Source organism: Hakea prostrata, unplaced genomic scaffold (assembly GCF_041222555.1).
Source record: "Hakea prostrata isolate BN-2017 unplaced genomic scaffold, UWA_Hpros_2 contig_115, whole genome shotgun sequence".
NCBI classification, from domain to species: domain Eukaryota; kingdom Viridiplantae; phylum Streptophyta; class Magnoliopsida; order Proteales; family Proteaceae; genus Hakea; species Hakea prostrata.
In genome coordinates, this window is record NW_028291234.1 from 5,663 (window position 1) to 32,858 (window position 27,196).

Genomic DNA, 27,196 nt, shown 5'->3' on the forward strand with positions numbered 1-27,196 from the left:
TTCATTGTTGGAGCTTCGCTTGGTGAACAGGATCTTCTACGCTTCAGAGCACTACAAGTTTCTAAAAGCTTTCTCTAATTCTCTTAGCCACTTATTAGGGAACAGAGTATCCTTCATCACACCAATAAAACTTGGGACTTGCAATTTCAAAAAACTCTCCACCAGTCAGGTATGTGGAGTTCCCGCATACCTTTCAGCATTGGGCACAACAACAAGGTTAGGGTTTTCCTAGGAAGCAGCACAGGTCTCATTGTGCATAGCCATAATCCCATTCAACATTTGATTAAACTGTGCACTTTTCTGCTATTGCATAATGTTCCCCATGAGATTTGCAATATCATGGATACTGACAAATGGAGGAGTACCGGGTGGATTACCAACAACTTGACCATTCGGAGAATTCTAGTCATCAACACCACCAGAAGACACACCAACTTCAGGGACAACTCTTCTTCCATTTTGATTAGAGGAGGCATTGTGGTTCTTTCTTCCAATCATCCTACTAATCCAACAAAAATAAAAAGTCCACGAAAATTTTATCCAAAGTCAAACTAATGTTCCCAACATGTCAAACATACTTAACTCAACTGCACATGCCATTAAAAATCCAAACAATAGCATCAAAATAAAAAAATTTCAAAAATGGCGAAAACCAGATTTCTTGCCTTGCTTGGTCAATGCTCCTTTGGTCGATGGTATTGACCAAGAGGATCGACCAAAGAAAATTCTGCACAAAAAACAGCTTTAAAGGGCCCACTTTGCTCACTTCAAACTCATTTCTAACTTCACACTTTTTGAATTTTGGCTCTGGAGAAAAGGTTTCTAGGGCTTCCTAAGGCTTCCAAAGCTCACAAAAGGCTTCAACAACTTCATAGAACTCACTTTGATCATCAAACACAAGTAAGCAACCTTCCATCTTCTCTAATGTCATGTTCTTCATTTTGATTTCTTTCAAAACTATGAAATGCTTGTTGTTCTTGGTTAGAAAGATATCTAGGAAGTTTACTAACATGCTCCAACCATTTCCCATACAATGCCATGCTCCAACAACAATATTTCACACACTTTGCACAATTTTTCACTATTCACTTCTCAAAAATCCAACTTTCGAAAAACTTGCACCATTTTCAAACCAAATGGAGTTTTGACACCAAGCCACTTCCTACATGATTGATTCAATATGAGGAAGATGCTCACACACTTCTTTTGGCCAAAATCCAAGTTTCCAAAAATCACAAATCTTAACTCGAAAGTGGATTTCTTCCTTCCTTTTTGATGAATTTTCTCGTCCACACTGAGTTTTTGATGGATTTTCTTCAAAAAAAAAAAAAAAAAAACCATCCTAACATGTTAATCCAAGTATTAGGCACATTCTAGTATGTCCGAAACGCAATTTTCCCAAAATCAAAATTTTTCAAAAAATTACGAAAATGCCCTTCTTCAGTGCAAATCAGCCCAAGTACTAATCCATTGCAATCTTTCTCTTGTCTCAACACGTTCACTATGCCTAGAGGAGGTCGGCAAGCAGACAGGGGTCGGGGACACGTTCCATGGCCAATAGTTCTCCGAGAGGATCTCTTCTCTACTCCAAAGGCCGAGTTCCTACATGAGTATTATTTTAGAGATCTACCGATCAAGTACAGGCGGTTGGTACTTATTGACGACTTAGATACCTTCTACATCCGACAGAGACTCGAGGCTATGGACTGGCTACACCTTCATACCACTCACTACCTCGTCTATCCGGATCTCGTTAGGTACTTCTTTAGTAACCTAACCTACACCCACGAGGGTTCTAGGCTAGTCATCCAGTCTAAGGTAGGGGACATAGAGATCAGGTTTTCCACCAGGGTACTGGCCCACATCCTTGATGTTCCACACGTTTCGGATTGTTGCTAGTGGATTCTAGTCGACATAAACATCATAGAGGCTCTTCACCCACAGGAGCTCCACAAGATATGCGTGACTCTTTGGGATGATATTCGTTGCCACAGCCTACGGAGCGGCACTAGGATGCGTCCATCAGCTCGGGTTGTCGCTTGCATCATCGGGCAAAATATCATTCTAAAGGCAGGGCACCACAGCAAGGTGTTAGTGATGGAGGCCTTAGTTATCTACACCATCTACACCGGCTTCCGGATCGACCTTGCCTATATCATGCAACATGTCATGATCAACTGATTTGAGTTTCCTGGGGTCAGGAACGTAGCTTTTGGTCAACTCTTGACACGCATCCTCCAGCACTTTGATGTCGATCTCGAGGATACCACGGTACTTCATCGGGATCTAAGGGAGGACATCAGTTCGTGGTTGATAGGGAAGATGAGGCTTCATGGTGCAGCTAGAATGGAGGATGAGCATGATGAGGACGAGGATACTGAGGATGATGATACTGAGGATGATGATGATGATGATGGGGATGAGGATACTGATGTTCCAGCTTAGGATTAGGATGCTACCAAGGATCAAGGAGATGAGGGTGATCAGGATCACGAGGATATTCCGAGACATGAGGAGATTCCCATAGCACGCTTCTTCGAGGTTGGAGGTCCATCTCACACAACTTTTGAGGCTCCAAGTGTGGCTTCTCAGTTGCCATCAATTTCTTCCACACTCGAGAGGATGGAGGCTTATATGTATACTTTGGGAGAGATTGACACAACTTGAGGAGGAGTTTAGAGCTAGGAGAGATCAGACAGATCACTGGAGTTGATCACCTAGATAGATAGTACTAGGATTTTTCCTTTTATGCTTTCACAGATGGACTTACTTTTAGACTTGTAAAAATTTTCCTAAGTGATTAATGAATTTCAGTTTATTTCACTTGTGTTATTGTACATTATGCATTTTCTTTTATTGCATTAATAATTGTTCAACGTTCAGCTTATGACTCATAACGACCACTCATGACCATTACCAACAACTCATGACCATTACTCCCAACAACAACTCATAACGACAACACCTGACTCAAACAACACATAATGACAACTTACTCACAGTGACAACTCTCAACTCATGACTCGACTCATAACTGTAACCCATAACAGCAACTCACTCACAAGTACAAGTTATAACTGTAACTCATACCTACAACTTATAACTTATGACCTCACACACATACACAATGACTTATAAGTTATGACTCGTAAATACGGTTATTGTGCATTATTCAAACTTGGTGTATTATTCTTTATTTATTCAGTTTTCTAGTCCAAGGTTCTCTATTATTCACTTCTAAGAAAGTTTGAGTCACTTGTGGATCTATGACTCAAGGATGCTTCATTGTTGTGTTCTATGGTTATGATTGTCCAAAAACTTTGGGCTCTGATTCCATTATGTCACATCCACCCTGCCGGTACCCTATCTAGAACACCCAAGTGTGTGATCTACAACCCCGAAGATCAAGTTTAGGAACGATCATATCCACTTAGCACAATAATACTATCAAAAGCAAGAACAAATCATTGTATACAAGTAACTTAATAATAATAATCAAGAAAGGATCACAGAAGAATCACAAAAGAATATCAGAGTGCAGAAAACAAGAAACCAATCAAAAGATGACTATAGAGTATAGCGGAAATATACCTCACAAAAAATGCGGAAGGTAGATCGAAAATCTAAAGCAAAGTCTAAAGCTATTACAATTCAAAGTAAATTCTAGAAGAAATAAGAGAAAACTAATCAACATCTTTCGTTGACTCTTCTTCTTCTTCAGTCTTCATATTCTTCACCTTAGGGTTGTGCTGCTGTAACTTTAGATCAGCTTCTAGCTCACGATCCCATTGGCGAATAAGACGATGCCGGCTACCATCAATAGGAGCCATCAGTGTAGTCCAAACCTGTGTGCTGGTCACACCACTGGTCATAACCTTCTTCATTGATTTCCGTAGTTGGACCATGTAGGGAAGGGTCCTCCGTACCGAAGCACGGGTTCTCTTCCGTCCCTACAAAAGCCTCTAATAACACGTCCCCCCAACGGGTAAGCTCAAAAGAACTTAGCAAGTAGTTCAAACACAATAAACATCTTCACACAATCCATAGAAAACATAAATGCAATGATATGAGACAATGAATGTAAGTATGCTTCTAACTCTACATATGCTAGTCTCTACTGCCAAACATGCTTTAAGTCATAGCACCATACTCCTATGAGTAGGTCTCAAATCACTCTTCCCTTAACCTTCCCGGTCTTTTGGGTTCTTCATTTCTCATATCCCGCCCAAATACACCCAGCCTATACCCTATCTGGGTTACCCGGGGGAGTGATCCACAGCCCAAAAGATCAAGTTTAGGAACGATCATATCCATTTAGTACAATAACATAATCAACAGCAAGAACAAATCATTGTATTCTAATAAGATAATAATAAAATTTAAGAAAAGATCTCAGAAGGATCATTAAGAATATCAGAGTGCGAATTAACAAGATACCAAATCAAAAGACAATTGTAGAGTATAGCGGAAATATACTCCACAACATATGCATAAGGTAGATCGAAATCTAAGTAAAGCTCTAAGCTAATACAAGTAAAGTAATAGATAAGTCTAGAAGAAACAAGAGAAATCTAATCCACATCTTCAGTTGGCTCTTCTTCATCTTCTTCACCTTGTGCTTCCTCATACGTACCGTCAAAGTATTCCAAACCTATAGAGAAGTCTAACAAAAGATATGGTACAAACAGAGTGAGTTTCGAAAGAAAACCAGTAAGGCAAGTTAACTCATAACAACATAAATAACACGTGGCAGAACATAACAAGATGCAATGCAATATGAAACAGATAATGTATGTATGCATCTAAACTCTATGTATGCTGGTCTCTATTGGCAGACATGCTTTAAGTCATAGCACCGTACTTCTTTGGGTAGGTCAATCACACAATGCCTTTTGGTAGTGGGTCCGGCATCCCTCGGGACATTCCATGGCTGGGGGTTAAGTCACCACTCTCTCACATGACCATTGGTCTAAGTACTGGCACATGTCAGGGTTAAGCCTAGCCCAATGCAAGTCATCTACTTAGTTACATCAACTCAGGTCCAGATACGTCCATTCCTCGCCCCTGGCGATCCTTTTCGGTATCCTTTCCACTAGAGTCCTAATAGTCCCTGACTACGGACTCATCAACCCTATTGGTTATCCACATATGGTAAACAGGAAGCTCTCATGTCCCCTCACGGGTTGGTTACCGGTCTTGAGTGCCCATGAGCCCAAGTCTATCCATATGCAACCCTCCAATATATGACCCCCACAATGTGATTCCCGTCCTCTCACGGGTTGGTTACCGGTCTTGAGCGCCCGTGAATCCCCATTGCTGCCACGGGTCATTCGGTCTTAATACCCTTTCGATTCGGGTCTGATATAATGGGGACATCCTAGCCAAACACTGCTAGACAGTCCTAGGTATGACAATCAATGATTCGGAAAAGCATCAATGGGCAACCCTGAAAATATCCCATACTATTTCCGATAATGTCCAAGGACAGAAGTGTCAAAAGGACACCTCTCAATCCCAAACCATACTTAATCAAACACATTCTCAGATCAGTCATGACATACACAATCAACAACTCATCATATAAAAGAGAATATAAAAGCATGATCTAATCATTAAACAATATAGTAATAAGAAATTCATATAACCTTGAATAATGAAAAAGAAAACATAAGTAAAATGTTACTGTACTTACAGTAGTACATCAGAAGTATAAAATACAAGAACAGTAAATAAACTCAGAGTTTCTTAAAGTGGAAACCAGAGAGTATGCGATCAATGTTATTATGAAATAATTGTCCTTACCTTAATATTAGGAAAGATACCTAAAAGATCAGAGAGCAAACGAATCAAATTGAGCGAAAAATGAAGCTACTGCCTTCATTGGTCGAGTGCTTGGTCTACTGACCTAGTCGACCAAGCAGTCGACCAACCGAGTCAGTACGGAATTGCAGAAACTAGATTGGTCATAACTTCTTCGTTTGAAGTCGGATTGATCCGAAGTTCGAAGGGGAACTTCCTAGAATGTATTAGAACTATATAGGAAGGTAAAATCATCAAGTCAAGGTCAAGATATGGGTTCTTGATTTGAACCAAGAAGTTAGGGTTTCAACCTTATGGCTGTCATGAACAGGCTAGGGTTACAAGATGAAAGGGAAATAATTGCTATCAAGAAAATCATTGAAAGAGAATTTAGATTAACATAAATATAACTCATGTGGTTACCCTCACATGGGAGGTTACCAAAGGATTCCAAAAAGATCAAACAAGGGTCAGGGTTTCAAGAAAATATTCGGCTAGGGTTCAGATCACAATGATGATCATAGATCTCAAAGAATAGAATGAGATCATGGAATAGATGGTTGCAAGAATGCAGCATCTTCTCCTGATCTCAATCAAGAACAAGATCGAAGAAAGAATAATCTAGAATTCAGAAAAGATACTAACCTTGAATTGTCAGATTAGAGATGAGAGGCTTTAGATCTGCAGAGGAATCTTTGAAATCATCGAAAAGAGTTTTGGAAAGGTCTTCCCACGTTCTCTGGGTGTTTAGGAGGCAGTCGTAACTAAGAAACTCGAAGTAGGGTTAAATAGAGAGTGAAAAACCCTAAATCGAAGATTATCTCGGATTTAACACACCATTGGTCGATTGATTGGTCTACTGGCCCCAATCGACCAACCAATCGACCAATGCACAGTTCAACAACTTCGGATAGGGATTCGGAGGGCTATACGGGGTCAAATTGAGTGGGGTTTTCTCCTACAAGTCAATCAAGAAGTCTAGTTTCTAGAAATACCTTTAGATTGAACACGGGAGTTCATTAGGTACTTCAAATAATTTATCCCTCTTCGATGCGCAGTTTCTCACTAAACACTGACAATGCTTCCAAGTAGGAAGCACCATCAACAATATCCATGGGTTTCGGGTCACACACCATGTCTTCTATAGAGAGGGCCCACAAAGACTTCTTCCTTCACTTCGGGACCTTGGATTTACCCTAAGGAAAGGTTTGACATGACTTCCTAAGGCTTTCAAAGGGTAGCAACACTGTTATCAAGGTCCAACTTCAAGGTCAAGCATTAAACTAACCTTTCTTCACCCAAAACAGATAGGGTGTCCTGGCTAGGTTTGGGTGGATTTCACACCATTGGTAATTGGGTCCTGCATCGTTCTCAGAAATTCCATGACTGGGGTTTAGGTCACCACTCTCTCACATCACCATTGGTCTGAGTATTGGCGTGTGTTCAAGGTAAATCTTAGCCCAATGCAAGTCATCTACTGAGTCACATCTACTTAGGGTTAGATACGTCCATTCCTCGCGATCCTTTCCGGTATCCTTCCCCCTAGAGTCATTATCTCCTTCCTAGCTACGTAGACTCTTAACCCTATTGGTCAGATACAAATAGTAACGGGAAGCTCTCATGTCCTCTCACGGGTTGGTTACCGGTCTTAAGCACCCATGAGCCCAATTCTATACTACAACCCTACCAATGAATGGCCCCCACAATGTGATTCATGTCCTCTCAAGGGTTGGTTACCGGTCTTGAGCGCCCACAAATCCCCATTGCTGCCACAGGTCACTCGGTCTCAATTCTCCTTTCGATAGGGTCAGATATGACAGGGGTTTTGTCACATCCACCCAACCGGTACCCTACCTGGCATACCCGAGTGTGTGATCCACAGCCCTGAAAAACAAGTATCGAGGAAATCATCCTCTCACATATGCAATAATATAATCATGAACAGAATATAATCAATGTGTAATAATATAAACAAGAGATCCAGATAAGGAAAGAAAATGACAATATAATCAGAGTGCGGAAAATGATACCAAATATGTATATAATCAAAAAGGAGTAGAGTGAGGCAGAGTCTCACTCCACAATTACAGTGGAATGTAGCTCACAAACCAAAAGGGAAATTACAACTGTTCTCAAAGGAAAGTAAGGAAAGAATATTCAAACTAAACTAAAGTGTTTTCTACTTTATAAAGAACATCCTTAGAAGTATAAACTTCATATATCAGGCACGGTCGCTTCCACTCCACGGTTGGGCTAATCATGGTACGTAACATGATCACACGAGGGATCATCACCGAAACCTTAGTAACTGCCAACACCTTGCGTGAAGTATGCTTCCTCAGCTTGCGCTTCTTCATATTGGCCGTCATAATACTTAGTACCTGTAGAATAATCTAACAAAAGACATTTGCACAAAAAGGAGTGAGTTCAAAAGAACTCAGCAAGGCAAGTTAATCCACAACAACATAAATAACATGATTACATAACATAGCATGATGCAATGTGATATGAAACAGACAATGTATGTATGAATCTAACTCTATGTATGCTGGTCTCTATAGGCAGACATGCTTTAAGTCATAGCACCATACTTCTTTGGGTAGGTCTCAATACGCTCATCCTCGATTGGTAATGGGTTCTTCATCCCTCTCAGACAATCCATGGCTGGGGTATAAGTCACCGCTCTCTCACATCACTGTTTGGTCTAAGTATTGGCGCATGTCAAGGTAAAACCTAGCCAAATGCAAGTCATCTACTCATTCATATCAACTCAGATCCAGATACATCCATTCCTCCCCTCTTGGGATCCTTTCCGGTATCCTTCACACTAGAGTCAGTGTATTCCCTCTCGGACTACAGACTCATCAACCCTATTGATCATCCACAAATAATAGACGGGAAGCTCTCATGTCCCCTCACGGATGTAACTCACCGATCTCGAGCACCCATGAGCCCAAGTCTACTATTCAACCCTGCCAATAAATGGCCCCCACAATGTGATTCATGTCCTCTCACGGGTTGGTTACCGGTCTTGAGCGCCCACGAATCCCCATTGCTACCATGGGTCGTTTGGTCTCAATACCCTTCCGAATCGGGTCTGATATAACAAGGACATCCTAGCCAAACACTGTTAGACAAGCCCTAGGTATGACAATCAATAATCCAGGAAAGTGTCAAAGGGCACCATCGAAAATATCCCATACTATTCCCATTGATGTCCAAGGATAGAAATGTCAAAAGGACACTTCCCAATCCCAAATCATACTTATTCAATCACATTCTCAATTCAGTCATAACATACACAACCGATATCTCATCATATAGAAAGATTCACATAAACATGATCAATCACATATGTAACTGACAAGAATAAGTATTCATAATCAAGAGAATACATGAACATGATACTACTATAGTTAAAGAACTTGCATCAGTAATATAATAATAAGAAAATACATTTATGGTAGTGAATCTAAGAGAATCCCAAAATAGAAACTAAGATTCACACAATCTATGTAATTATGGAAATAACTATCCTTACCTTAAATGGCTTCGATGAATATCCAAAGATCAAAGAGAGTGGTTCCAAACTTAGCAAAAACCCTAAACAATCATAGATACATCATTAGGAAAGAGGCCTAAAAGATTGAAGATCAAACGAATCAAATCGAACCAAGAACACAACTACTGTCTTGCTTGGTTGATTGGGTGGTTGCTTGGTCCAGTCGACCAAGCAATCGACCACCTGAAACAGTATGAAGCAGAATTGTGGTTTTTTTATCTGAAACTCAATATACAAGATTTGAAACACTACGAAACTTGGAGAAAACCTCTAGAACAATAATCTAACACTAAAATAGCATAGATTAGACACTAACAATGATCAAAAACACTACTTACTAATTTGGAAACATGACTTTCTAATTTGGTAAAATTCATAGTTTTCGATGAAGACATGCTATGAATCCAAAGGAAAAACTAGAGATGATAGGATTGCATTCTAGTAGAAGATAAGCAACAGATAATACATGAAACCATCACGCATAACAGATCTAACATGCTAAGAAATTAAATCGAAAGAATGATCATGGTTTCATGAAGATTTCACAAGGATCATGGTGAAGATCAATATGAATATCACAAAACCTTAAGAATGAAAGAGATTGTAGAAGAGATGGTTGCAAGGATGCATCATCTTCTTCATAGTCTCAATCACAAAGAATAAAACATAGGGAGAGTAGATCAATAGAACACAAGAGAGATTACTAACCTTTGATTGAAGAATAGGAGATGAGAAGCTTGAAGTCTTGCAAAGTTCTTCACAAACACCAAGGAGAGTCTTTGAGAGTCTTCCCAGGTTCTCTGAGGGTTTTAGAAACAAAGGAGGAAAATAAACTCGTACTTCTATTGTATAGAGCACCAACAGACCTAAACATAAGATCTTGGTAGATTATAACCTGTTGGTCGATTGGTCCAATCAACCACCTAGTCGACCAAGCTAGTCAGCAAGGCCAAGACATGGAATTGAAGGTCCAAATCAAGTCCAAACCTAATGAGCTTCTCCCAACACAACATATGACTTACCTAGTATAGAGAAATGCCTTCGTATCATGTCTAACTATACTTCAAGTCCATCAACTAGACTCATCTTCAACAAGGTGCAGTTTCCTTTCCAATTCTGAACAAGCTTCCAACTATGGAACACCATCATCAACTTCCATGGGTTCTGGGTCAAACACCATGCCTTCCACTGAGATGGTTCATAGTTGGCTTCTTCCTTTACTTTGGGTCTTCGGACCTACAAACAATAGGATTTCCGGGTCAAGGTTAGGGCTAGGTTTCACAGGTTTCCCTAGCCAAACACTTCTAGTGTGAAATTCAGCCCTAACCTTAATCCGAAAACCCTATTGTTTGTAGGTCTGAAGACCCGAAGTGAAGGAAGAAGGCAACTATGGGCCATCTTAGTGGAAGACATGGTGTTTGACCTAAAACCCATGGAAATTGATGATGGTGTTCCATACTTGGAAACTTTGTCAGAGTTGGAGAAGAAACTGCACCTTGATGAAAAGAGCTTAGTTGATGGACCTAAAGCCTAGTTGGACATGGTTTGAAGGCATTCCTCTATGCTAGGTGAGTCATTTGTTGAGTTGGGAGAATCCCATTTGAATTTCAAGAGGTTTGGGCCTTGAATTCCTTGACTTGGGCTTTCTGTCAGCTTTGGTTGATTGCTTGGTCGACTTGGCCAATCGACCAACCAATTGACCCACTACTGACAAAATCTGTGTGAGATCTTTTGATTAGGGTTTTGATGCTCTATTTAATAGGACTTCGTGTTTCTTAGCCTCTTTTGTTTCTAAAACCTCTAAAGAACGTGGAGAACCTCTCTCAAAGCCTCTCCTTGGTGTTGTTGAAGGACTCTTGCAAATCCTCAAAGTTCTTCATCTCCTGTTCATCATTAAGGTTAGTAATCTCTTAATCTGCTAATTGATTTACTCTTGTGTTGATGTAATCTCATAGCTGTGATTATGAAGATGGTATTGCATCCTTGCAAACACCTCTTCTACAATCTCCACAGTTGTGAATGAATCTCCATTCATTCCAATGATGCTATGATCTCCATATTAGATTTTTAAAAGAGATCATTGATATCTTCATGAAAGCATGATTAATCTTATTGTTTTGATTTCTCTAGCATGATAGATTCAATCTCATGTTAGTTCTTATCTTTGATCTCCTGCTGATATTCATCTAGAGTGAAACCTTGTTCTCTCTAATTTCTCCATTGATCTATGGATTGTTTTCTATAAAAATCCTTGTTTTGATCAAATTAGAAAGTTATGATTTTGATCGTGGTTGTTGTTTAAGCTATTCTAGTTGATCTTAGATTATTGTTCTAGAGTTGTCCTTGAATTTTTGGAGTGTTTTGGATCCCGAAAGATGAGTTTCGGATCAAAATTCCGATTTCTACTGCGTATTGTTCACTTGGTCGATTGGACCAAGCTGCCAAAGCTGACAGTAATGGATTTCTTTGTCCGATTTGATCCGTTTGATCTCTAATCCTCTATGGTTATTCCTAATGATGTATTTATGTTTGTTTGCTAACCTTGGACCTAATCTCTTGTTCCTTCGGAATTTCTTCGAAGTTAATTAAGGTAAGGATGGTTGTTTCCATAATAACCTAGATTTGCATGATCTTAGTTTCTAATTGGGAATTTCATATGATCACTTGTGAAATTCAGCCCTAACCTTAACCCGGAAACCCTGTTGTTTGTAAGTCCGAAGACCCGAAGTGAAGGAAGAAGGCAATTATGGGTCATCTTAGTGGAAGACATGGTTTTTGACCCAGAACCCATGGAAATTGATGATGGTGTTCCATACTTGGAAACTTTGGCAGTGTTAGAGAAGAAACTGCACCTTGATGAAGAAGAGCTTGGTTGATGGACCTAAAGCCTAGCTGGACATGGTTTGAAGGCATTCCTCTATGCTAGCTGAGTCATTTGTTGAGTTGGGAGAAGCCATTTGAATTGGAAGAAGTTTGGGCCTTGAAGTCCCTGTTTTGGCCTTGTTGTCAGGGTTGGTCGATTGGGTGGTCAACTGGGCCAGTCAACCAAGCAGTCGACCAACAGAGACAGCAGGATTTGGTATGATATTATGATTAGGGTTTTGATGCTCTATTTAATAAGACTTCCTATTTCTTAGCCTCTTTTGTTTCTAAAACCCCTAGAGAACATGGAGAACCCCTCTCAAAGCCTCTCTTGGTGTTGTGAAAGATCTACTTGCAAGGTTCTCAAGTTCTTCATCTCTTAATCATCATCAAGGTTAGTAATCTCTTAACTTTCTTTTCATTTACTATTGTATTGATCTAATCTTGTTACTATGATTATGAGGAAGGTATTGCATCCTTGCAAACACCTCTTCTACAATCTCCAAAGTTGAGAATGAATCTCCATTCATTCCAATGATGCTATGATCTCCATATTTGATTTTCTAGAAGAGATCGTTGATATCTTCATGAATGCATGTTTAATCTTATTTCTCTAGCATGTTAGATCCATTCTCATGTTAGCTCTTATCTCTGATCTATTGCTAATGTTCCTTTAGAGTGAAATCTTTTTCTCTCTAAAATTTCCTTTGAATCTATGGTGTGTTTTCATTGAAAACCATGTTTTTGATCAAATTAGAAAGTCATGTTTACAAATTAGAAAGTCATGATTTTAATCATGGTTGGTGTCTAATTTATGCTAGTTAGTCTTAAATTACTATTCCTAATGTTCCTTTGAATTTTCAAAGTGTTTTGAATCCCAGAAGATGAGTTTCAGATCAAAATTTTGATTTCTGCTGCATACTGTTCACTTGGTCGACTGGACCAAGCTACCAACCAAGCTGCCAAGGTGACCAGTATTGGTTTTCTTCGTCCAATTTGATCCGTTTGACCTCCAATCTTCTAAGGCTTATTCCTAATGATGTATCTATGTTTGTTTAGGGTTTGTTTGCTAACCTTGGACATGTCACATCCACCCAGCCGGTACCCTACCTAGCATACCCGAGTGTGTGATCTACAGCCCCGAAGATCATGTATCGAGGAAATCATCCTCCCACATAAGCAATAACAAAATCGAGAACATAATAATCAATGTGCAAAATAAATATATTGAAAGATCCATATAAGGAAGGAATAAAGTCATATATCATCAGAGTACGAAAGGTAACAATAACGTCAAAATCATAAAGTAAAGTGAGGCGGAATCTCACTCTACCAATCATAGCGGAATAGTAGTTCAGAAAGAAAAGGAAAAAGGATTAAAACTAATCCCAATAACAAGTGCAATGAGTAACTAAATCGTTATCAATCTTATAGAGAACATCTCTATAAGTATAAATCTCAAAAATAGCACAAGGACGCTTCCATTCTATCGACGGACTAAGCATTGTACGCAGCATGACCACCCGAGGAATCTTCAAGGTAATCGTCGTAACCACAATCACCTTCTTGGAAATATGTCTCCTCTCCCTGCGCTTCTTCATACAAGCAGTCATAATATTCTGAGCCTGCAGAGAAATCTAACAAGACATAGTACAAAAGGAGTGAGTTTCAAAAGAAACCCAGTAAGGTAGTTAAATCCATAATAACATAAATGGCAGGATTCCAAAGCAAAACATGAATGCAATATGGTATGAGACAAACAATGAATGTATGAATCTAACTCTACGTATGCTGGTCTCTATTGGCAGACATGCTTTAAGTCATAGCACCATACTTCTTTAAGAGGGTCTCATCTCACAACGTCGGTTCGTAGTGGGTGCTTCATCCCTCGGGACAATCCATGGCTGGGGGTATAGGTCACCGCTCTCTCACATCACCATTGGTCTAAGTACTGGCGCATGTCAAGGTAAAGCCTAGCCAAATGTGAGTCTTCTACTTAGTTACATCAACTCAGATCCAGATACGTCCATTCCTCGCCCCTGGTGATCCTTTCCGATATCCTTCACACTAGAGTCCTCATAGTCCCTAACTACGAACTCATCAACCCTATTGGTTATCCACATATGGTAAACGGGAAGCTCTCATGTCCCCTCACCAGTTGGTTACCAGTCTTGAGTGCCCGTGAGCCCAAGTCTATCCATATGCATCCCTACCAATGAATAACCCCCACAATGTGATTCTTGTCCTCTCACGAGTTGGCTACCGGTTTGAGCGCCCATGAATCCCCATTGCTACCACGGGTTGTTCGGTCTCAATACCCCTCCGACTAGGGTCTGATCTAACAGGGACATCCTAGCCAAACACTGCTAGACAGTCCTAAGTATGACAACCAATAGTTCAGGAAGGTGTCAAAGGGCATCTCCGAAAACATCCCATAATATTCCCGTTGATGTCCAAGGACAGAAGTGTCAAAAGGACACCTCTCCTTTCCAAACCATACCTAATCAGTTTTAGTCATCAATCAATCACATCACATCACATTACATGTATGGTAACTCCCCATATGGAAAGTAATCAAGAACATGATCCAACTCATATGTAATTGGCAAGTAAAGTCATACACACACTAAATAATATAATCAAGTAATGCTACTGTAATTAGAGTAGTTGCATCAGTAGTACATCAATATAAGAATCTATTTATGGAAATAAATTAGAAAGATTCAAATATGGAAACCAAATCATGCAACCTCTGTAATTAAAGAAATAACTTTCCTTACCTTAAATAATTCGTAAAGAATCCCGAGAATCAAGGAAGATCTTTTCTAAACTTGGAAGGGGATCCTAGACAATGTACATACCTTATTAGGAAAGATCTCCAGAAGATAGGAATCAAATCAACCAAAAATAAACCAAAACAAAGGCTATTGTCTTCATTGGTCGATTGATTGGTCTACTGACTCAGTCGGACCAATTTGTCGACCAACAGAGTCAGTGATAGACAAAATCAGAGATTTCTGATCCGGAATCCGAATTTTGTCATTCGGATTGTCACCAAACAAGAGGGAACATACAATCATAGTGTGTTGGTCTAAAGAGAACTTAAAACTCCTAACAACCTCAAGTCTTCAAGTCACAAAATAGGAAATAAAACTTACCTTAAATAGGTCAGTCAGGGTTCTTGGAGAAATCATGGCAAATTCATGGGAGGGAAACTAAAGAATGATGGATTACTAATCTGATAAAGAAATCATGGAAACATGTATAGAACTTCTAGAAAAACATATCTAAGATTGAAGAACTTTGAATATAAAAAGGAAAAGAAGATGAAGACATAGATTCCTTCAAAAGCAAATGATGATCTTGATTAAGATCATCCATCAAGCCTTAAATCCTTAGTAAAAGTAGAGGAATGAGTAGAGTGATGGTTGCAACAGAGATGCAACATCAACCCCACTGTTTTCAGTCAGAAAAGGAAAGAAAAACTATAGAAAACCAAAGATAGAGAAGAGAGGAGGATGATCACATACCTTGTGATGTAAATGCAAGAGAATTGACGAAGATCCAACAAGAAAACCACCAAGGATGCAAAGGAGATGACTTGGGAGACCTCTGGTTCGTTCCACGAATTTGGAGGCACAAAAGACAAATTAGACTTGAAGTTGGGCTTAAATAGAGCAGCCAAGACCTAATTCAACAAAACAGATCTCATTGGTCAATTGATTGGTCGACTAGCCCAGTCGACCAAGCAGTCGACCAATCAGAACAGCAAGGCCAAAGTAGGGAATTGAAGGCCCAAATCAAATCCAATCTTGAAGGGGTTTTACACACACACCAAGTGGCTTACCTAGTATGTAGAAATGCTTTCGACCCAAGTCAGAAAATACTCCAAGTCCATCAACTAATCCCATCTTCATCAGGGTGCAGTTTCCTTTTTAGTCTTGAACAAGTTTCCATAATTGGAACACTGTCATCAACTTCCATTGTCACATCCACCCAGCCTGTACCCCATTTGGAATACCCGGGATGTGATCCACAGTCCAAGGATCAATGATCTGAGGTCCATGCCTCCCACATACACGGTAACATAATCATGAACAGTAATAATCAATGGTAAAAACAATTAATACTAAACAATATGTATAAGATAGGATTAAATATATATCAGAGTGCAGAAGATAGACAATATCAGAATGTGGTCAAAATCATATCAGGGAGAGAAGGTGTGGTAGCCACTCTCTCAAAGCAGCGGAAAGTAAAAGTAGTTAAGTACATGTCCAAGTATTAAAGATAATTCTGAAAAGTTAATTAATTACAGGTCCAAGTACTCCAAAAATACACCAGGGGAATGGGGCACTAAGCTAGGGTTTCTTCTATACTAATAGTGGTCTCCTCAATAGTACGGATGAAGTAAACCCAACGCTGCCGCTCCCGCACAACTGTGGGGCTAACCCTCCTCCTCGGCTCGAATATACGGATCCTCACCGACGCCACTACCCGGAGGGTAGTATGTGGAATCATAGTCCGCCTCAAAGGAGGTGCCATCGTAGTCCTCGGTACCTGGAATATAATCTAAAAACATTTGCACAAAAAGGAATGAGTTCGAAGAACTTAGCAAGGCAGTTATTCTATAATTAGAAATCATACACATTCAGAACATAGTATAATGCAATGCGATATGGAACATATGATGCAAATATGAGTCTAACTCTATGAATGCTAGTCTCTAGGGTAGACATGCTTTAAGTCATAGCACCGTACTTCTTTGGGTCGTCAGTCACTCTCCCATTTCCATATCTTGGGAATGCCTGGGGAAGATCGGTAAAGTCATCAAAAAACCGTGGTAAGGGGATCGGTCACCGCTCTCTCACATCACCATTTGGTCAAGTACTAGCGCATGTCACAGTAAAGCCTAGCCCAATGCAAGTCATCTACTCAGTCGGTCAAGTCAGATTCAGATACGTCCATTCCTCGCCCCCGGCGATCCTTTCCAGTATCCTTCACACTAGAGTCAGCGAAATCCCGGATTTCGGACTCATCAACCCTATTGGTCATCCAAATATAGTAAACGGAAGCTCTCACGTCCTCTCACAGATTGGTTACAGGTCTTGAGCGCCCGTGAGCCCAAGTCTATCCATATGCAACTCTACCAATAACTGGCCCCTTTTAGGTATCCGTAGCATGGTTTATGTCCCCTACCGGATTGGTTACTGGCCTAGAGCGCCCATCCAACCATACACTACCACGGGTTGTTCGGTCTCAATGCCCTTCCGATTCAGGTCTGACACGACAAGGATAAACCTAGCCAACCAACTAGATAGTCCTATGTATGTCATCCAATAACCCAGGAGAGTGTCGATAGGCACCATCGGAGAATATCCCATACTATTCCCTCCGATGCCTAAGGACAGAAGTGTCAATAGAACACTCCCCAATCCCAAGTCAATACGTAAGCAATCATATATTCAAGTTCATCATCTTTCATGCATCCAATACATCTTATCATAAAAGTTAAAACATGATATTGAAATGAATCATCATAGACATAAGTAAACAAGAATAGTAATGTAACATGACATGAGTATAAAGATGTCAATACTACTGTTCTAACACATATATAACAGTCTTATAAAGATTTAAAAGTAATCAAAAGGTTCCATTCATAAACAAGAACATAAATCATAAGTTGGTGATCTATATGTTTATGGAGATAACCATCCTTACCTTGGGTTGAATTGATGATGAATTGAGAGTACCAAGAAATAGTCCAAAATAATTGTTAAGGCCCTAAACAAACATCAATAATAAGTTAGAGAAGGGATTAAGAATATTGGATATCAATTGGATCAAAACTGGCCAAGGTTGCTGTCTGCAACAACTTTGGTTGATGGTTTTGGTCGATGGTATCGACCAAAAGGATTGACCAAAATTTCCTTCGGGACAGAATGATGGATTTTGGGTGTTTTCATCCTAAATTGGTTTTCTGGTGTTCGGATCAATCTGAAACTTGGGGGAACACTTAACAACAGTACTAGGACACTATAAGTCAAGAAAATTACCCAATCCAATGGTCCAAACAAAAAGCCCCAATTTGAGCTAACAAGTTCAAGTGATAAACATCATGGCATGAGTTGGAATTGATTGCATTGATGAGGAATGGCATGTAATAGTTAGAGGAACTAATAAAAATTCGATTGGAATCATATAGAAGTGATAAACATGAACATAGCATGCCCTACAACTCAGTTTGGTACAAAATGACATGATGTTGATAGAAGAATAGAAGAATACATAAGCTAGGCATGAGGTGGAGGCATAGCATCAATGGATGGCTAAGAAACTCATAGGTTAATCATGTGTAGACACTTGGAGTGGTGGTTGCAAGGTTGCAGCACCATTTCCAATGTCTCACCAGCAAGAAAGGAAAAGAAAAGAGTAGAAAATGGTAGGGTAGAGAGTGGAATGGTGATTCATACCTTAGTGTGGAAGAAGTAGACAAGAATCAATAGTAAACAATGAGTTTTTGATGAGGCCCTTCACATTAGCCAAGGAGGTGCCTTGGGAAGCTCTCCCCACGATTTCAGGTGAGAAAATGATTGCACAAGGCTCAAGGCTTGAGGTCATAATAAATAGAATAGGAATATTCCATGGAATCTTTAACTTGGTAGACTGGGAAACTTTGGTCGATGGTTTTGGTCGATGGTATCGATCAAAAGGATCGACCAAAATGTTTCTCAGCAGAAAGACAGGTTTAGTTCAGCAATTTCAAGTAGGGATTTGAAAGGCTATACAAGGTCAATTTGAGTGAGTTTTTCTTCCACAATTCAATCAAGAAGTCTAGTTTCAGGGAATACCTTCGGATTGTGCACAGGAGGTCAATAGGTACATCAACGAGATTAATCTTCTCTGATGCGCAGACTTTCCTTAAACACTCATAATGCGTTTAAGCAAGGGGTATCATCATCAATGTCCATAGGCTCAGTCTCCGAATCATGATCATCAATCAGAATGGTCCATAGGTATCTTCTACCACCGCTTCGGGTCTTCGGACCTGAATACAACAGTGGATCCGGGTTAGGGTCAGGGTTAGAATAGGGCTGGATATTACATCCATGGATTCTAAGCCAGACACCAATTCTTCCACTGAGATGGCCCATAATTGACTTCTTCCTTTACTTCGGGTTGTTGGACCTACAAACAATAGGGTTTCTGGGTCAAGGTTAGGGCTGGATTTCACAGGACATATTCTCTTTGATCTCTGGAATTTCTTCGAAGCTAATTAAGGTAAGGACGGTTGTTTCCATATTAACCTAGATTGCATGAATCTTAGTTTCTAATTTGGAAATTGCATGAATATACTGTCATTCTTCCATTTTCTTATTATGATATTACTACTGTAAGTACTCTAAGTACAGTAGAACCTTGTTCATGTATTTCTCTTATTACTTTGATCATGTATGGATTCTTATTCTTGTAATTTTACTTATTCAATTGAGCATGTTTATATGATATCTTTCTATATGATGGAATATCAGCGGTGTACATTATGACTGAATTGGGAATGTGATTGTTTAGGTATAATTTGGGATTGGGGAATGTCCTTTTGATGTTTCTGTCCTTGGACATCAGTGGAAGTGGTATATATGGGACATTTCCTATGGTGCCCTTTGACTCTTTCGCGGATTATTGGTTGTCATGTTTAAGGATTGTCTAGCAGTGTTTGGCTAGGATGTCCCTGTTATATCAGACTTGATTCAGAAGGGTATTGAGACCGAGTAACCTGTGGCAGCAATGTGGGTTTGTGGGCGCTCAAGACCGATAACCATCCCATGAGAGGACATGGATCACATTGTGGGGCCATTCATTGGTAGGATCGCAAGTAGTTGACTTGGGCTCATGGGTGCTCAAGACTGATATCCAACCCTTGAGAGGACATGAGAGCTTCCTATTTATTATTTGTGGATGACTAATAGGGTTGATGAGTCCGTAGTCCGAGTTGATTGTGCATAGGATATGCTGACTCTAATGAGAAGGATACCGGAAAGGATCGCGAAAGGCAAGGAATAGAAGTATCTGACTCTGACTTGATATAACTAAGTAGAAGACTCGCATTTGGCTAGTCTTAACCTTTATATGTGCCAATACCCAGTCCAATGGTGATGTGAGAGAGCGGTGACCTAAACCCTAGCCAAGGAATGTCCGGGAGGGATGCAGAACCCAATTACCACCAGAGAACCCAAGATAGAGAGATGGTTGAGGGAGAGTGATTTGAGACCTACCCAGAGGAGTATAGTGCTATGACTTAAAGCATGTTTGCCAATAGAAACCAGCATACATAGAATTAGCTTCATACATGCATTGTCTGTTTCATATCATCTTGCATCATGTATGTTTTGAATCATGTTTACTATGTTACTATGGATATAACCTGCCTTGCTGAGTTCTTTTGAACTCACTCTTTTTTGCAAATATTTTTGTTAGACTATCTTGCAGGTTCTGACGACTATGAAAGCCAATACTATGAAGCACAAACAGATGACGCATACTACTCCCAAGGTGTTGGCTACGGTGACTATAAAAGTGAGGAATTCGTGGATGAAAATGTATCACGTCAAGATTAGTCGTACTCACGTTATTAGAAGGAGAATCCATGATTACAACCTACTGAGAGAAAGTCAAATAACATAAGCAGCCTAATAGAAGGAGGGTGTGTGTGTACATATAAAAAAACATCCTGAATTAGTACTCCTTCCTTTGCCAACGCGTTTGCTACAAAGTTTGCTTCTCTTGGAACATTAGTGAAGGAAATAAAATCAAAGGATGCTGCCAGCATGCTAATGTCATGGATGATAGGATAAATTTTCCACAGCACCTCTTGAGGGTACTTTTGAATGAGAGTGATCAAGGCTTGGTTATCACTCTCCATCATCATGTTTGTCACATTAAGATCTTGTGCCCATAACAGAGCCGTTCTCATTGTCAGTGCTTCCAAAGAAAGAGTATCTTGGGATGTTGATCATTGTTCAAATCCAAATAACATCTCTCCCAAATGGTTCATAACAATGCCTCCAAATCCCGCTCGCCGCTGCTCCTTAACATCTTGAGAACTAGCTGTTAGAACATTTTAAAATATTTTACATAAGGTAGGCTTTATTGATTGTATATGACTCTGATTTGATTTTATATGGGAAGATATATGGTTAGTATAAATTTGCTATGAGTTAACTGGTGTGCGCTAATAGGGACCATTAGATATTGATGGACGATATAATGAGTTTTCCTATATAAAGATATGCTAGATCCTTCATCTAAACGTTAGTCATCAACTATTGAATTTGCTGAGGTGGCACACCCATAACCCCATGATCTAGTTCTCTTCCTAAATTGAACATGCTCAAACCCTATGCACCTTAACGTTATTGGAAGTCATTATCAGCACTTAGCTTCATTTTTCTTTTACTTTTATAAATTTATCAGCTCTTCGTCAAGGAAGCAGAATCTGCTTGCCTAACGCTTTTAACCATACTGTAAAAAGTGAAGCCCACAACAAAGAGGCGATCTAGCTCTTGTTTTTCTTTTTGGTATACTTATCAGCTCTTCATCTAGGAAAGCAGAATATGCTCTCCTAACGCTTTTAACCATACTGTAAAAGGTGAGGTCCACAACAGAAAGGTGATCCAAACTCCCTTATTGGTTGCATGATAATGTATGAGCTACACAACCAGTTAGCATTCTCTTGGCCAGAAAGATTATACTGTGTATGGTTACCAAAAAAAAGTGGTCACACTGTAACACTTTCTATTAAAATACTGTCTATTAAAATACTTTAACATGGTCACACTGTAAGGATCATTGACAGCTTTTGACAACTTTCTAGAGAGCACCAACCACGTGACATTACAACTTTAGCGTTCTGCGAAACAGCGAGCTAATTATTTCGCAACTCAAAAACAAAACCCTAATAAGATCAGGACCGGGTCGGGCCATCACAAATCGGGCCACCAGATTGGAGAAAGAAAACTGTCTACTTCTGGCCCTTCTTCTTCCACAGATCACTAAATCTCATTCCACCACCACCACCCTTTCTCTTGCCGGATCCGAATCCATCATCCAAATCGTCAGCCACGAGCGGTGACCCCACAGGTCCACCAAACCCCTCAGCCGCTCCAAACCCGTTCCCCATGTACTTATCCATGGACCCGCACCGCTCTGTAACCCTCCTTTCGTTCATCTCTACCCCAGCACCAGCAGACAGTATTGCTGCAGCCGCATCTGCAGCTTTCCTCCATTGCTCTGTCTGAACTTTCATCTTCTTCATCTCTGTCTCCAACGACGCTTTTGCTGCTTCAACTTCTTCCAGTTTCTCATTCAACCTCAACAATTTAACCTTACTCTCTTCAAGCTCTTCTCCGACTTTGGCAAGCTTCAAGGCAGATTCTTCTTCTTTAGCTAATGCTGAAGCAGCTTTAACTCCTACGTCTTTAGCTTGTTTCTTTAGCCTCTCATTCTCTTCTCTTGACATCTCCAATTCCTTCTCTTTCTCCTTCAAATTCTCAATCAGAGAATTGATTTCTTCTTTCAAAAGGGCTGAGTTGTCTGGTGGAGGCTTCTCAGGTTCCTGTTGTGTTGGTGGTGCTGGTGCTGGTGGTTCTACAGAGTTCTCAACTTGGGTTTCTTTATTTTCATCTTCTTCTTTGAAATGAACTTGTGGGTCAAGTTGAGGTTTAGTTTCAACTGGAACTTCGAAGACATCGGTGGATTGGTCATCTGGGTCGGAGGGATTTTTCCCATTTGATGATGATGATGATGATGATGATGGTAATGGTTCATGAATTTCCTCAAGAGTAGAAGGTGGTTGATCTTCTTCCTTGGGGATCTCCTCTACGACTGGTTTCTGGGCTTTCTTTTCAAGCTCTGCTTGAGCTTCTTTTTTGGCAGTTTCAGCAGAAGCTAACTGATCTTTAAGCTTCTTGAGCTCTTCCTGAGCTTGACCTAGTTGGGTCTCCAAGCCAGCAATGCGAGTTCCCAGCTTCTTCTGCTGCAACGAATCAGATTGTGAGCTTCTGGGTGATCTTCGTTCCGAAACAACTGCCACCTTTGGACTCCTATCAACAACAGGTCGATGATGATGATGATGCAGGGAATCAGAATCAGAGCTTGAAGCTCTCACTGAAAGTGGACCCCTGGGAGATTGCCTCTGAGGCAACTCAGATCCCCTGTAAACCAAGCAATGTACAATAAATAACCAGCTATGCACAGACAAATAGATTTCAAAAAAAAAAAGGGAAAAAGCAGATGCCAATTTCTTTTCATTCATGATCACTGAAATAGCATTCAAATTGGAATATTTCAGTTCTTCCTCCATTCAAGTTCATTCACTTTAATTAATAAATTCACCCAGAACCCATCTACCACATCAATGTCAAATTAAAGTAGATAGCAGCTTTATTGTAGTAGTGTTGTAGTGATGTGTTGTGCGACAAAACCATTTTTTTTCTGCAAAGCAAGATGCAGGGAGAGTAAAAAGAAACCATTAACAAGAACTCCCCCACTATTTTAAATGGAAAGATCAGCTTGATTTCAGACAAGATTACCAACCTCGATCGTGGCATTTGATCTTCTTATTAAACTCCCTCCAAGCACAGAAGCAGCAGAGAAATTTGGATAAGACTCTCTAGTCTGCAAAAAGCACTAAACTCCAGATGAGATATTCACATTTGAAGTATATTACAATATTGCACAATAGTAAATAAATCCCTAAACTGAAGAGAAAAGCTTACTTTTTGATCAAAACCACTCTGCCAAAAAAAAATCAAAACCACTTGCTTTTGGTCCTTGTTCACTTACAATAGTCTATTATGGGAACTGGGAAAAGAAGCTTTCCTTCTGTCTCAAAAGAAGCACTTTAGGGTGGAAATAGACCATACACACTAACATCGTCTGCTCTGTATCTATGAGCTTATCAAATCTGTCAATGGAGTTTCCTTTTGCCCCTATGAGCTTAATTTTAAGTTCTAAAATATCATCAGATTACTGTTCAGCTAGTTCAAGTTTATCCACAATTTAGTGAATCGTTCATGGGTTAGCCATTAGATATAAGATAGCAAGAAAAAACATTAACATCGGCCCTGGATGCAGAGAAGAACTACAAAAATGTAGATCTGAAACAGAACATTTCCTCTCTGTTCTGTTAACGTGTTTTGAAACTGGAGGATGTAAACTCGTCGCAACTTGAACAGACGCAAAGAAGTTTTAGCAAAAGTTAAAAACATTCAAAATCTTAAAAAAGAAAGTAAAATTAAAACAAACCCATGTTTCAGAACCAAGATCTTCAGATTCAAACATATCACCGAATGAAAGAGAAGGAATAATACCTAGCTGTGAAACCCAGCTGAAGAAACACTGTTACTGAGAAACCGTTGAACCAAAGAGATAAGCTGAGCAGAGACCAAAATCAAATTTTAAACGAAGAAGAAACCGTCAGAATTGTTCTATAGTGGTTTTCAATTTATAGCTCACAGAGTGGTTTTCAAACAGAAGGCGCTTACAAATTGATAATTATTATCAATTTGAAACTAATGCTCACACGGTCACGTTTGTGGGTCTATGACACTACGATCGATGTGAACCCAAAAAAAAAAACACTATGATCGATGAAGTTTTAAATCAAGCACCTAAAATATCGGGAAAATTGAAATTTTGAAGAACAGAATCGTGCATAGTGGCCAAAAAGGACAGGAGAGAAAATTTAAAAATGCTTTTTCTTGAAAATCCAAGCTGTTATCAGTGTTTTGTCTGTTCTGCTACAAGTCTACAACTTCCATTGTCCAGAGAAGATGCGACTCCTGTCGTCTCCTCTTGGTCTCCCGTAGTAATTCTACGGGTCGATTCTTTGTTTTTTGCAATCAGATCAGCATCAGCCATGAACGGACGGTCCAGATTAATTACTGCATCAACGTGGGTTTTTTTCCCTCCTTTTGGTAGAGTGCATTCGAATAAGTCAATCATATAAAACAAGTTTAGTTTATATGTCCATTCAATTTAGGACATTCGACATCTTCAGAGATTGCAATATTGGTGGGGTTTCAATTGGTCAAGTCAGTTTTGTGTCCGTGGTGTGATATGATACCATCCCATGTATAAACAGTATGATACACATTGAGAAGTTTTTTTTCTTCTTTTTCTTTCAAAAGACATATTAGATTGTACTAAAATGATTTGGCATACATAATACATACTTGATATGAGATGATACATCTTTTATAATCACCTAAATACTCGTACCCATATTTTGAACCTTTGGTCTAATTTCAGGCTATAGTCAATTTCTTTTGTAATTTTAATTTCATGCATTGTAATGTGTATATTAATTAGTTTATGAGTTCCAAATCTAATTAGGATATAATAATGGTCCAGGAGAACAGTTTTGGTGTTAAACTGTGCTTAGACAAAGAAAAAAAGGGTAATTGATGATTGTTAAAAAGGTTTGCTTTTTCCTTTTTTAAGAATGAACAGGTGAGAAAGGGAATGACTGTTACAAAATGCGTAAGACGTATTCTATCAGAAGAATAGAAATTTGATATAATGTCCCAACTATGCAGTTCTATGAAATCCAGCCTTAACCTTAATTCGGAAACCCTGTTGTTTGTAGGTTTGAAGACCCGAAGTGAAGGAAGAAGGCAACTATGGGTCATCTCAATAGAAAACATTGTGTTTGACCCATAACCCATGAAAATTGATGATGGTGTTCCACACTTGGAAACTTTGATAGAATTGGAGAAGAAATTGCACCTTGATGAAGAAGAGCTTGGTTGATGGACCTAAAGCCTGGTTGGACATAACTTGAAGGCATTCCTCTATGCTAGGTGAGCTATTTGTTGAGTTGGGAGAAGTCCATTTGAATTTGATGAGGATTGGACCTTTATTTCCCTGACTAAGGCTTGCTGTCAGCCTGGGTCGACTAGGCCAGTCGACCAACCAATCAACCCACAGTGACAGAATCTAGTTAAGATCTTCTATTTAGGGTTTTGATGCTCTATTTAATAAGGAATATGTGATTTTTAGCCTCTTTAATTTCTAAAACCTCTGGTGAACATGAGAAACCTCTCTCAAAGCCTCTCCTTGGTGTTGTTGAAGAACTCTTGTAATTTCTCAAGTTCTTCATTGATTGCTCTTCAATTTAGGTATTATACTCTCTCATCTACTCTTTTGATTTACTCTTACTATGATCTCCTCTCATACCTGTGATTGTGAAGAATGGTTATTGTTATTACCATATCCCACTGAGCCCAGGAAATTGGTACCTAAGAGGGATTCAGAGTGTTCAATGGGCCTGGGCTTCCTTCAGTTTCGTCTTCAGGCCCAGGGTTCCTTTATCTGGAGAAGGCCTTGGGTATCCGAGTCAGCATGGATGGCACAAGTTAGCACACTGGGGCCCATTTTCCACAAATAAAGACGGCTGCCTCAGAGATGTTGCGTGGTTGGAGATCTTCTTGAGCCTTGGGACAACAGGATCCCTATCTTCCTCAAAAAGCTTTGACATATTAAGGCCAGTGATAAGGCACCTGGATGGGACGCTCATGGTGGCTAAAGCTATCGTCTGGACCGCGTCGTGATTCCAGGAATGGTAGGAGTCATCTCCACCATCCATCTCGCCAATCAACATCCAAAGGCTAAGAAGCATGCTATCCTTTTTAGGTATGGTTCACTTATATAATCCCTCATCATGCTTGAACAGGGGTAAGCTCTACATACACATTTCAGCCATTACATTCTTTAGCTTTCTAACCCTTCAAGAGGATGATCTTCATCATCTCTTGGGGTCTCCTCTCCTCAATGGAGTCTGCTATTTACTGGTTTAGACTAACTAGATCGTCGGAGGTGGTTTCTCGTCCTTAGAGGCTGTCACATCCTGCCCCTAATCCACTCGGGGGTACCCTATCTAGATTACTTGGGGAAGTGATCCACAGTCCC

The 27,196-nt window shown here is 39.8% G+C and overlaps 1 protein-coding gene across 2 annotated transcripts; it reads right to left on the reverse strand.

Annotated features, from left to right (window-relative positions):
- Positions 1–21,904: 21,904 nt before the first annotated feature.
- Positions 21,905–24,845, reverse strand: RIP4 (ROP interactive partner 2). 2 transcript variants are annotated; one of them, XM_089141676.1, is made up of 3 exons: positions 24,598–24,845; positions 23,822–23,902; positions 21,905–23,439 (listed from the first exon to the last, which is right to left on the reverse strand). In XM_089141676.1, exons 2-3 carry the CDS (start codon positions 23,833–23,835, stop codon positions 22,248–22,250), a joined length of 1,206 nt encoding a protein of 401 aa, XP_088997802.1. In that variant the 5' UTR covers positions 23,836–23,902; positions 24,598–24,845; the 3' UTR covers positions 21,905–22,247. The 2 variants fall into 2 exon arrangements, with proteins under 2 accessions (XP_088997802.1, XP_088997803.1); XM_089141677.1 differs by having other exon boundaries at positions 23,822–23,914.
- Positions 24,846–27,196: the final 2,351 nt, after the last annotated feature.